Genomic DNA, 12,159 nt, shown 5'->3' on the forward strand with positions numbered 1-12,159 from the left:
TCCCCCACATACTCTAAGAGGGTGCCAAGTCTAAAGGAGGCGCCATACCTTCGCTCCGTCGGACTTGCCCCGTCATGCCCGGCAGGCTTATGGCCACGCAGCTTTTTGACAAAATGGTGATCGAGGACCCTCGATGTTGCATTCTGAGAACTGTGTATACGTGCCCCTTTGTCCCCGCAAAGCCTGCGACCAAAGGCAGGCCACAGTCAGGATTAAGAAACACGTCATTGCTTCATGTGCATTGTTGCATTCACAGTGGAGCTTGTTTTTCTTTCGGACTCGACCATTCTAGGGGTCCGGGGGGCGGGGGGGTTGGGGGGGAGGTGAGAGAAGTGGAATCGCTGTGGTGAAACTTGCTGTACTTAAAGGAGAACCCTGCGGACGCCTATGAGTATGTATGCGTCCCCCACGGCGACTCATTAAGGACAAATTACATTTTGCGTATAACCATTTTGTGTATATTCTGTATGTCATGATCACGGCAATATATGCGCTCAGCAAGCCCTATGAGTTGGCATACCATATACTTTGAGCTCGCACGAATAAAACCATTGGTTCGGGAGGGATCTGCAAAAGAGATCTCGTGTATCACGGCATATTTCAGAAATGTATAAGATATTTCTCGGTGTGTTTCGTTATGACAGGCGGTTCGCCCTTTCTTGTTTTTTTTTTTTTTCACACGCTGGCTCCCAACATTTTCTACCCGACGTCTTTACAATACCTCTTGGATGCGCAGGCCCGAGCTCGTGAAAATGGATCAGCGACTACAACACCCAGTGGAGAACGTAGAGCAACCGGTGAAAACGTAAGCTTTCCCCGCTTTTGCTCCTATTCGCCGCGAGATCGGGCAACAGGTGGCAGCACCGTCGCCGCGCTAGTGTGGATAGGCGGTTGTCGGCGCGTATACAGACGTGCACAACAGCGCTTCGTTGTGAGCGATGTGACCCGATTTCCGGCAAACAGAATGCGTTTACTGCAGCTTTGTGGTAATATGTGCGCTCTTCATTCCCGAATTATTGCACGAAGCGCGCCGAACGTTACAATTAGTTGTGAGAGAAGCGTATTCTGCCAACGAACGGGTTGCTCGCCTTCGGCGACAGTTGGCGTTTTCGCAATGGGTGACTTTTTCTTGTTTTATTTGTACATGTTTAGCATGTCTTCCACCTACTACGCACTGCTGTATAGCGCGACTGAATTAGCTATTTACTTCTTGTTCATTTGGATGCCCCTCAACAAAGAAAGCCCGTATTCCCGTATTCCTGCGCGATGAGTTGAAATAGCACTTTGTGCACTGCGTGCTCAAATATTCATTCGCATTTCTTATTCAGTTCTCCATGAAATGTAGGACAGCTTATAGGTTTACTGAGGAAAGCTACGTGGCTGACAGCACTTTAGCGCTATGGAGACGTTTAACACGCACACGCTTGTTTTTATTCCAGTAACAGTACACAAAGGTAACTGTACAGCACGGAAATTTCTTTGATTGATTACTTGCACGACAGTAATGGAACAAAGGTCCGGTTATTTCACGGGACCAAAGTACGTTTTTTCATACGAATAATGCCCGCTGCCTTCCGTCAATCTAAACAACGCAACACAAACGCTCAAGATAATATAAAGAAAAAAAGATGTGGCTTCGCGTGAAATTACTACGACATAAATGTAAACTACGCCGTTTGGATTAATTTTGACCGCCAGCGCTCTTTAACGCGCACCTTAATCTAAAGTACACGGGTGTTTTTGTATAAATTTCGCCACAAGTTAAAATTGCGCAAGGCAACTCAGTTTTGCGATTTCCGTGTTATTTCATCTTCTGTTCTTTTTAGGGGACAATTTAAGTACTGAAGCGTCAGACGTGACTTACCAGAAATATTTCTCTCTAGCGAGACAGGACCGTACACAACTAAAGCTCGTCGCGTAACGTATAAACAACGCCTAACCACAACGCTCAAGTACATGCGAGCCTCTTTTTGCGAGCCTAAAAGGCTATATTTACATGAGATTTAATACTTCTCATCATTAGGGCAACGTCAAGTGCACTTTGCAGTGCGCTTGAACCACTGAGCGGCACCTACACTGATATGACTCTCGTGAACGGAGGGTACGACGACCACACACAGCACTCTCGACAAATGCACTCTCTGATGTTATTACAGTACATATACAGCCGATCAATCCCAAATGCTTCTTTACATCGTGTTAGGCATACCTACGAGCGGTTAAATTTGCACTAACCCAACGGAACAAACCGCCTTTTGAGGATCTGCATGACGTACGCGCACATGAAAACACAACGGGGCTAGCAGACGACGCACGGAGCAATCCACACTAGGTGCGGTTCAGCCAGAAGCCGCTGGGCGGCGACTCCGCTCGATCTCGCGGCCAATAGTGTTATTTCCAGGCGACCTGTTGCTAGCCTACATGACTACATGATTACATGAAAACTTTATGCATGTCGTTGTGGAAAATGATATAGGCAAAAAATATACAAACCCTCATTGGCCAAATGTCAAAGTTTCTCCCTCACGATGGGACTTGCGCGTGAACGTGTCCTGCGCATTTGCCGCAGCTTTGTAGAGCTTACTCCGATCTCACGTGCTCATAGTATAGTAAACAGCTCGTGGTTGATTATTGCAGAAGCGTAGTAAAACTTAAGTATCCAATTTAAAGCGTACTCTTAATGCTTTTTAAAAGTTATTTTGTAAAAAGAAAAAAGGAAACAGTGAAAGTGTGTCAGTCCTAGAGACAGACGTACTTTTATTTTTATCTTTCCGCTATTTATTGTCTATTACCAATTTTTTTGTTCAAGATTTTAGAAAAATGTGTTCTCATAGTTTTCGTTTTGAAGGTGGAAAGTGAATGACATTTTTATCACTGCTGAAAGACGGAGACGAAGAAACGACGAGACGGGCAGCCATGGAGTGTAAATATTAACTCGGGGAACTGCAGGCTCGTCTCAAAGACGGGAGTAACATTCGGTCCACCCGTCATTACAGTGGCTTTCACGGAGTGTATACGAAAGAATTGATACCAGTTATGCGGGGAACGGCCGCGTCTGAGACACATCCCGTGGGCTCGCCCTCAGGTGTCTGAACATGGCCACAAAATAGTTGACGAGGAGCAGTGGGAGGCCGTATACTGCTTAGCTCGGATCTCGAAGAGCAACAATGGGCCGTGCAGCTGGCTGACAACGTCGCCAGGACACAGGCGCTATATACTGGCCGCCGTTTAGGCGGGGACCTGGTTCCCAAACCGCTGGACCCAATAAAGAACGCAGTACTGTGCCGCGGTGCTGACCTCTGGAGGTATAATGACTTCTTCTGTGACACAGCTCATTCCTATAAGAAAACATTTAAGGTAACATGAAGGGTTTAAGAAATGAAGAAAAAAGAAAGCATACCGTAACAGATATTGTTGCAGGAGGCAGCGTTTCGACATGTGGATTCGTCTTGGTCGAGCGTGTAGGTGCCTTGACGAAGACGCACACAACTACTCGACTAATGCAGAGATTATTACGTCAGTACACGTCGTAACGCTTCCGTCAAGGCAATAAAAGAATGCGGCACGCTCGGCTGCACGCTGAATGATTCGCATAACATTGCTTCCGAACAGTGCGCGGGATCTCCTGGATTTTTTTTCAGTAGATAGTTAAGAAACACTTCTATTGATTGGATACATAACAGTGTTGCCAATACAAGACAATGTCAAGAATCACGTTTTCGCAAGTATATGGCGTAGCCATAACACTTAAGTAAGCACCAGGGTCATGGCCGTGTAGTACAATATACGGATTACCGTGAACTCTGGGAGGAAGTGGGTTGAAACCTATAGCGGATACACGACGCCCTGGCCCCAACCTGGGTCACGATACATAGCACGTTCAAATGATTGTGCCGCGTATATTTCGCTAGAGTATGATACCCCTTCCGGTGGGACTGCGGGCCTCTTGCAATCGTCACGAAAGAATTGTAGGGCTGCAGCAAGACACTGGATTAGCTGTCCGGATGAAAGCGCAACAACGTCCCATTTTTTCCCTCTTTTGGCTCATCATGGAGCCTCTGTAGGGTACTGAGATGCCAGTATTCGTGCCAGTTCAAACTGTGATTAATTTACCCAAAGTCTGGCAGTTGTGTATTAGTGAGATGTCGTAGTAGCGTCTGCTGTCGGTCTAGTTGGTACATAGCCGAAGTTGAAATGACTAGTGCAAATACCCAACAGGGACGAAGAACATAGGACGCGGACAAGTGCACACTAGCAATTGAAATTTTATTCTCCCGAGAGCTTTGCTTCACAACGCTCAAGCATGCGTACAAGACCAAATAAAATAAAATAACATGAATTGTAGGAACACCATCAACCAGAAAGCTTTACTCATTCTGATAAATGGTCACGGAAGGAACGCTGATACATCGATCACCAAATTGCTGTATATACGTAGCCCCAGCCAGTTCGCGAGCCACCTTGTCTTTATTTTTTCGCAAAATGCATGCGTTGTTCAGCAGTGGATAGGTGGAGAGGGAGGGAGAGGAGAGGCTTGCTGCCGGCACGAGTTGAGCATGCGCAGTGGGGGTGTGGACGGCGCCGCCGACGCCGCAGGTGCGACTAAGAAATGCTCCGCATTTAAAAATTGCAGTTTGGCATTAATAGGAAGCTCGTGAGTAAACCTATAGCCGTTAGACGTCCGTAACACATTCATTGTAAGCAAAGCTTGGTTGGTTTCTCAAAGCAACAAAAAATTATGAACATAACGAAACACCCTGAAAACCTTGACATTTGCCAAAGCGGTTTGGGGTTGAGAAGGCAGGTCATTTTGTAGGTGGAGCTTATATTTATTTTCAGGTTTTAACCGACTGCGGAAACATGTGATATAAAACAAAACAAAATCCTTCCAGCGTAAGTAGGCAAAAAATAAAAACATTTTAAAAACCCTTTTGAACATTTGTCCATCATCCGTTACCATAATCCACCATTATGACGGAATGTTTTTCATCCTAAGGGTGTATATTGTAGTGAACATGCTGGTGTTGTTGTGCGCCTCACTGAACGCACAATTAATCCCACTTAAGCCATCACCTACCCACCCCTTCAGCAAATGGGAAGCCTATGAGACTGCGTGCGGTTGACTACCCTGAACGGGGGTCGAAAGAGAGCCGCAGTTCACAGAAACAGCTGCACACGGTAAGCGTCCAATCTGAACCGAGGGAGATGCCTTCCATGTGCGTATGTTGATGTGATTAACTGCTCTTCTTCAGTTACGGTTCAGTCTAGACAACTGGGCGCATAGACAAGGGCTTGTCATTTGCTCGGAGGGGGACACAACATATAACCCATCAAGCCGCCAACAGGTCCACTACAATATCCACTATTACGTTGATAGATATTGTATCGTTATGGTGGCATATGGTAATATGATGATTCAGAACTTTTGGGCAGAGTAGGAATCTGTATATCTTGTTCAAAGCATTGTATTCCTTTGCGCCACGGCATCCTCATTTGGAGACGCGACTTACTTTTGCTGTTTCTGCGCACCATTTCCAAGGGAGCGACCGCAAACACTGAGCTAATGGTAAATTAAGAATTCTTGTTGCCGAAAATTTCTGTACATCACTTCTGTTTGAAATATTTTGCGTTCGCTTCGGTAAAGGCAGTACCAGTGTTTAACGAGACGTTGGACGTGGGGCGGTTCGGGAGGAATTCCAAAATATTTTTGTTTTACCTTTGTAGGGATGCTTGTTACCTGCAGATAACTATCGCATGTAATTTGAGTGGACCGTTGAATTCGGTTAATGAAGAAATACAGCGTGACTGACTGTACAATAATTAGGTAATCATTTACGCTGTGATTACAACTACTGCTGTAAAATACGCTGTGTTTTGTTCTAACACTTCCACTTGCTTTACATTTGTTCTCCGGAACCATGGTATCACAATATGTAAATTTCGCGCATTTATAGACAGTCGATCGTAATGCGTGCGCAAAGGAATGTTGTAATAAAAATAGGAGTGTTCCTTCTTGATACTTTGCGTGCATCTTTTTAAATAACGACAAGCAAAGGGCTTAACGTAGTCATGTCGTCCTGTCGACGGCAGCACGGAAACAATCACTTTTGTGAACGACCGCTAGAATCTGTGAAGCCACAAAGGCAGCGCCGACCTTGAGGCGATCACTCTTTTTGAGATAACGCCTGCAGAAACCGTAGACGGAAACAGGACCCGACAAGATGCATTCTGAAGGGAATGTTTTGCCCTGACTGCAATCCCTAAAGAACGCGCATTGTTCGAAATAAATCCGTCTTACAAAAATAATTTTTCTTGCGAAATTTTCTCGGAACTTTTCAGTAAAAGGGTTGTGCGCTTATGTATCATAACATGCCAGAGAGGAGGAGGAGGAATAAACGTTTATTGCTCGAAACGGTGTCGCGGTGCTAGTCCCGCGTCTACCCTAGGTGGGAGGTCTCCTCATTCCAGGAATCGTCTGGCCTTCGCTGCCTCTTTGGCCCTGGCGACAAGACGTCGTTGTTGGTCCAGGACCTCTGAGGCGAGCTTGGCCTCCCACGCTTCGAGAAGGTCCTCGTTTTCTTGAGCGGCGTTACAGGCATTCGGCGAAGGCTTTGTGTCTGTCTGTATACTGCACGGGCACGCGAGGATCATGTGGGCCAAGGTGTCAGGTACGCCGCAAATTGGGCAGAGGTAGTCGTGCAACGTTGGGTACACTCTGTGCATCAGTATACCGTGGGTGTAAGTGTTGCTCTGCAGTCTTCTGAGTATGGCGCTGTGCTCTTTGTTGAGCTTTGAATGTGGTGGGGGTACTCTCGGCGTTCTAGCCTTTGATGTTGCAGTATTGCAGAGTATGTGATGGGTACAGACTGAGCCTCCGCGGACGCAGTCCCGGCGTCTGTAGAGTGGGAGGGGATAGCCCGGAAGACGTGATCGCGGGCTGCGGTGTGTGCCGCCTCGTTCCCCTCCAGCCCCTCGTGCCCAGGAACCCATGTCACACAGGTGTACGGCATCGGAGTGCTTCGGCGCTTCAATATCTTCAGTGCATGTACAGACACACGACCTTTGGTATAGTTTCGCATGGCTGCTTGCGAATCTGTGAAGACGACAGCTGCATCCAAGCAGGTGGTGGTTGCTAATGCGATTGCCGCCTCTTCTGCAGTTTCTGGGTTGCGGGCGTGAATTGTGGCAGATGCGAGCTACGCCCCGAGAATCTACGACGCTCAAAGCGTAGGCGTTTCTGTCGCGATATTTGGCTGCGTCAGTATATCTGGCGTCCGGATCATGGCTGTGATTTCGCCGTAGAACACTCACTCGGGCCTGTCTTCTTTGTTTGTGATGCGTGGGGTGCATGTTGCGCGGGATTCGTGCAATGCAGAGAGATTCGCGCATGTTTGGCGGAATTCCATCTTTTCGGTCCGTGTCTGTGTCGGCAACAAAAGTTTCGCCGTAGCTCAGCCGTTGAAGCACTGATCTTCCAGTAGGCGATAGCTTTAGCCGTTCTAGTTGACTAGCCTTGTGTGCTTCGGCTAATTCTTGCCAGGTGTTGTGTACGCCCATCTTGAGAAGTTTCGCAGTGGAAGCCGTGAATGGGAACCCCAAAGCGATTTTTGTGGCCTTACGTATTAGGATGTTGAGCTTCTCCACCTCTGCATTCTTCAGCGCGAGATAGGGAGTGCCATAGGTTATTCGACTGCTGAGGAGAGCTTGCATCACACGTAGCGTGTCTTGTTCTTTAAGGCCGCGTCTATGGTTCGCAATTCTCCTGACTAGATGCGTTAGCTGCGATAGCGTGCGCTGTAGTCGAGGGAGTGTGGCCGCCCCGGACCCATCTTTGTGGATGTGGAGCCCCAGCACGCGTAAAGTTTCCACTTTTGGGATGGGCTTTCCGTTGAGGGTGACGCTGGGATCGGGTTCATTGTAGGCGGCTGGCCGTCCTCTCGTTCTGGACTTCAGAATGAGGTGCTCCGACTTTTCGGGAGCGCATCGGAGGCCGCATTTTTGCAAGTACCTCTCGATGGTATCTATCGCTTCTTGTAGGCGCATTTCTTGCGTTCCGGTATTTGAGGCCTTTGTCCATAACGTGATGTCGTCTGCATAAAAAGCATGTCGTAGGTCTGGTATAGCGTCGAGGAGGCTGGATAGTTTGATCAAGGCAACGCTGAAGAGCAACAGCGAAATGACCGAAACCTGCGGAGTACCTCTGCTCGGTAGTCGGAAAGTGTCACTGAGGAGGTTGTATATTCCCACTGTGGCCGTGCGGTGCGTGAGAAAATTCCTCACGTAGTTGTATATCCGCGACCCGCACTCCAGGTGTTCGAGATTGCAGAGAATAGCGTCGTGACTGACGTTGTCAAACGCTCCCTTTATATCTATGGCTACAATTGAAGGTTTGCTTTCGGTGCTCAGATGATCGATAAGGTCTTCCTTGAGCAGAAGGAAGATGTCTTGCGTTGATAGGTGTTGCCTGAATCCGAACCTTCCGCAGCAGGCCACCGAAACCCTACTCCAGTATTTCAACAAATGCTGGGAAAGCGGAGAAATACCGGCTACGTGGAAACACTTGGAGAGCACCATGATCCCCAAACCCAACAAGCCCTTCAGCATCGAGAACCTGCGACCAACTTCCCTTACCTCGTGCGTAGGGGAACTATTCGAGCACATGGTACACAACCGGCTAACTCCGTACCTCGAAAACATGCCAGAGAGATTTTTTTTAATACGAACGAAAGTAGAAATTTTCGTGAACACCGATCGATCTACTTTCATATATTTGTTTCATGTCAACCCTCCTGAGAAAAAAAGAAAGGAAAAAGTTTAGAGTCGTGTATGCGTCGGAAGAATCGGAGGCACGTTTGCGTGTAATGCGCAGATATTTTATTGCGATTACAATTATATAGACGCTCTCGACTGGTTTTTTGCCGTCGCCATCGCCGTCATGTCCCGTATAAAGTCAAAATTGAGAACATCCCCTCGCGCATGGTACAATGTTCTACCACGGGTAAAAGCGCGCGAGCGGGGGCGACGAACGCGGCTGAAGCGGAGATCAAACGAGCCGGCCCATATCCGTCGCTCGGAGTACGCATCCGATAACATCACTCTGCTCGGGAGGCCTGCCGTCGCAGCTAAGAGGAAACGCCCCGCCGGTCTTGTTGAACGAGCATGAAAAGACGCGAGGGGGGGAAGGGGGGGTTCACTCCAGCAGCAACTTTGATCCTTGGATGTGGGCGCGAAAAGACAAGGACGAAGGGAAGAAGACACACACATTGTCTTCTTCCCTTCTTCCCTGTGTGTCTTCTTCCCTTCGTCCTTGTCTTTTCGCGCCCACATCCAAGAACCATGACAGACCAACAAGCCCGCATCGCTACCCTTAGCAAATTTGAACTTTGATTCTAAGGGCGCGGTCGCGATTGCTGGCGCGCGCGCTATCTCGTCAGCCATCAGCGGGCGGCTCGTATACCCTTTTACGTGCTGGGCTCTCAACGCTAAGACACTGTGTTGAAAGAGCATCTCTCCCTGGGGCGGCCGTATTCTCTTACACCAGCGTTTCGTAGAGTTACTCGAGATCGCATCCAAAAGAGTTAGCTGCCGGCCTCAGTTCGTATCACATTACAAATTGTTGCTGTCGCATTCACTGCTTCGCCCTAGCGGTGAAACTGTGACTTTTTTTTTATCAGCACGCAATGATGAAACATCAGTTCGCCCTTCGACGGCTCGGACAGAGGAACAAATTAACGCTTAACAGAGAAAAAGATATATGTCCATACAAGTGATTTGCGATAAAACAAAATTACTCTCTACATAAATTATATTTTCGGAGGCCAAACGGATATTTCTCAAAGATTACTTAGTATGTAGCCTGCGCAAAGCAACAGGCACGCGAGAAAGAGGTTTGAAGTTATGCGCCTGTTACGCGGTAACAATAACAACATCAAGAACGTGTGACGTCATCTACACAGCTGTGTCCGCGGCCACTTTTTCGCAGGTGGTTTCGATGCGGCTGTTGTTTTACGGATGTTGTCGCCGCTTGCTGGCGACCTCATTTCACTAGGTTAGGCTATACTCTGAACTAGAATTACTCTATATGGTTACGTAAAGGTAGCATTTACAGTAACTCCACTCTGAACAAAAGGTACACCAGTATAGACGCCACAGTAAAAACATATCCTGAACATAAGAACCTGAAGAACTAAATGTTTGTTTCAGGTTCGTCGTCGTGATTTCAACTGAGACGTACTACAAGCTTCGATGTGCTGCATGCACAATAACGAAGGCTACGTGACGAAGTTCGCGTACACCCCCCTCAGATCATTAGAGGAAAGCAACCCCTCCCCCCTCCAAGGTCACATGTCTATGCGCCTAATTACTGTATACTGGTGGACATCTTGTTGCCTATATAGGTAACAAGACGTCCGCCTGCTGCGGTGTCAACGGATGGCGTTAAATATTTGGAGGACTATGATGAGGCACGCGTCTACTGCGACTACAGTCCGGAGACATTTGAGCTCGTCGTAGTGGAATGCCATAATATTCACTCAACGAGACCCGTAGGAGGCGCCCATCTTACAGAGGCTCTGGGACCCAAAACGGATGGAATTATTAATCGCTCAGTGATTGAGATAAGCAAGATATACTATTAATAATATTGATAAAAAGAAAGAAAGGAATTGATTTAGAGAAACGGAGCCTTTAGAGGCGCATATAGATAGCAGTACATCATGACATTAGAGGCTTGTATCACGAACTAAAATATAAGCAAATATAGAGACAGCAAGCATGGTGTGCAAAGGATCAAAGAGCACGTGGTCGTCGCAAAAAAAAAAAAATACAAGCTGGGTGGCCGTCATCCATTTTTAAAGAGGATGCTGGTAAAGGTAATCATCATCGCACTGAAATCTGACTAGATACGTTGACGTGGGACAGAGAGGGCGAAGAACTTTTTAGCGCTTGTGTCGTAGTTCTTTCTTCTTTTAGTCCGTTTGCGCTAACCATCATGAGCATTTTCCAACTCGCCCAATTCACTACCCTCCTAACCTTTATTGAGACCCCGAGGAAATGGACCATGCGCTTATGGGCTTCCTTGGCAACCAATACAAGTGCACTTGCGAGGAACCCACTACGCGATAAATCATTGTAATTTTTGAGAAGTAGGGAAGCAGGCACTATGTCATTTTTCCTCATTCGTCGGAGAGCCGTGGATACCTGCTAAACGCATTTAAGGCATTATGCGCACTTCGTTGATGCTGTGCCTGATGACGATGAAGAATTATGGTGGAGTCCTTTGTAATGGGTTGGAAGCATTCAACAACCTACTCGTTGCGCAATTCGCATTGTGTGACGCCTGGTTACAGAATTCGCGTTGTGCGACGCTTGGTGCTTAGTTTACTCTTCTACCACGCTATATTGCATATGTTAATGTGGTTCCTTCCCGACATGAAGCCTGTATAGGACCTTTCTGCAAAGCAGTTTCAAGCACCGGCATGGCTCAGAGGTTGAATACTGGGCTCCCACGCAGAGGGCCCAGGTTCGAACCTCGTTCCATCGTGGAAATTCTTTCTTATTTCGTTTTTTTTTTTCTTATTTCGAGCGATAGTGGTTACGGACACCGGCGGCGGCGGCGGACAACTACGGCGCCAAAAACGGCCGCTGAAATGATCTCATAACAGCTTTCGCTGTAAAAAATGAAAGGTCGCTGGACTCTCATTGCACCTGACAATGCGGCTCAACCATATCGAATGTTGACTTTAGTACGCTAGGGAAAGATAACGCTGTTTACATACATGGCTCGATATATTTGGGCGCTCGAGTACTTCCTTGTTTGAAATTCCAGATGGTGAGCCGACGCCGCTGAAAGGGCGGCTCTGTTTAAAAAAAACAAAAACAAAAAAAAACACAAATAGACAGAAATGCTGTAGCGATGATAACAGTTACTACGGCGGGCCGGTTTTCTATACATTGTGAAATAGCGAAGATAGGTTCAGGGAACGCGTCACGGGCCCTCGAGGAATTGCACAGCAAGATAACACCGCATACCGTCGGCACCTGCAACCTGACGTTATATTCCTGCAGGATATGGGCCACTAACTCATTGTCACTATTTGTCAGTCAGTTTACGGCTGAAGGTGTTTTCGATAGCTGGAAGTGCGACTTCAAAATCAGGAG

The 12,159-nt window shown here is 47.4% G+C and overlaps 1 protein-coding gene across 1 annotated transcript in view; it reads left to right on the plus strand.

The window, feature by feature from the left end:
- Positions 1 to 12,159, plus strand: part of LOC119390577 (ABC-type organic anion transporter ABCA8) — a 134,499-nt gene that overhangs the window by 46,589 nt on the left and 75,751 nt on the right. Inside the window, exon 2 of the mRNA XM_049414869.1 lies at positions 737 to 805. Within this exon, the coding sequence (XP_049270826.1) occupies positions 737 to 805 (69 nt within the window). The remainder of the gene's footprint in view (positions 1 to 736; positions 806 to 12,159) is intronic.

Source organism: Rhipicephalus sanguineus, chromosome 4, assembly GCF_013339695.2.
Source record: "Rhipicephalus sanguineus isolate Rsan-2018 chromosome 4, BIME_Rsan_1.4, whole genome shotgun sequence".
NCBI classification, from domain to species: domain Eukaryota; kingdom Metazoa; phylum Arthropoda; class Arachnida; order Ixodida; family Ixodidae; genus Rhipicephalus; species Rhipicephalus sanguineus.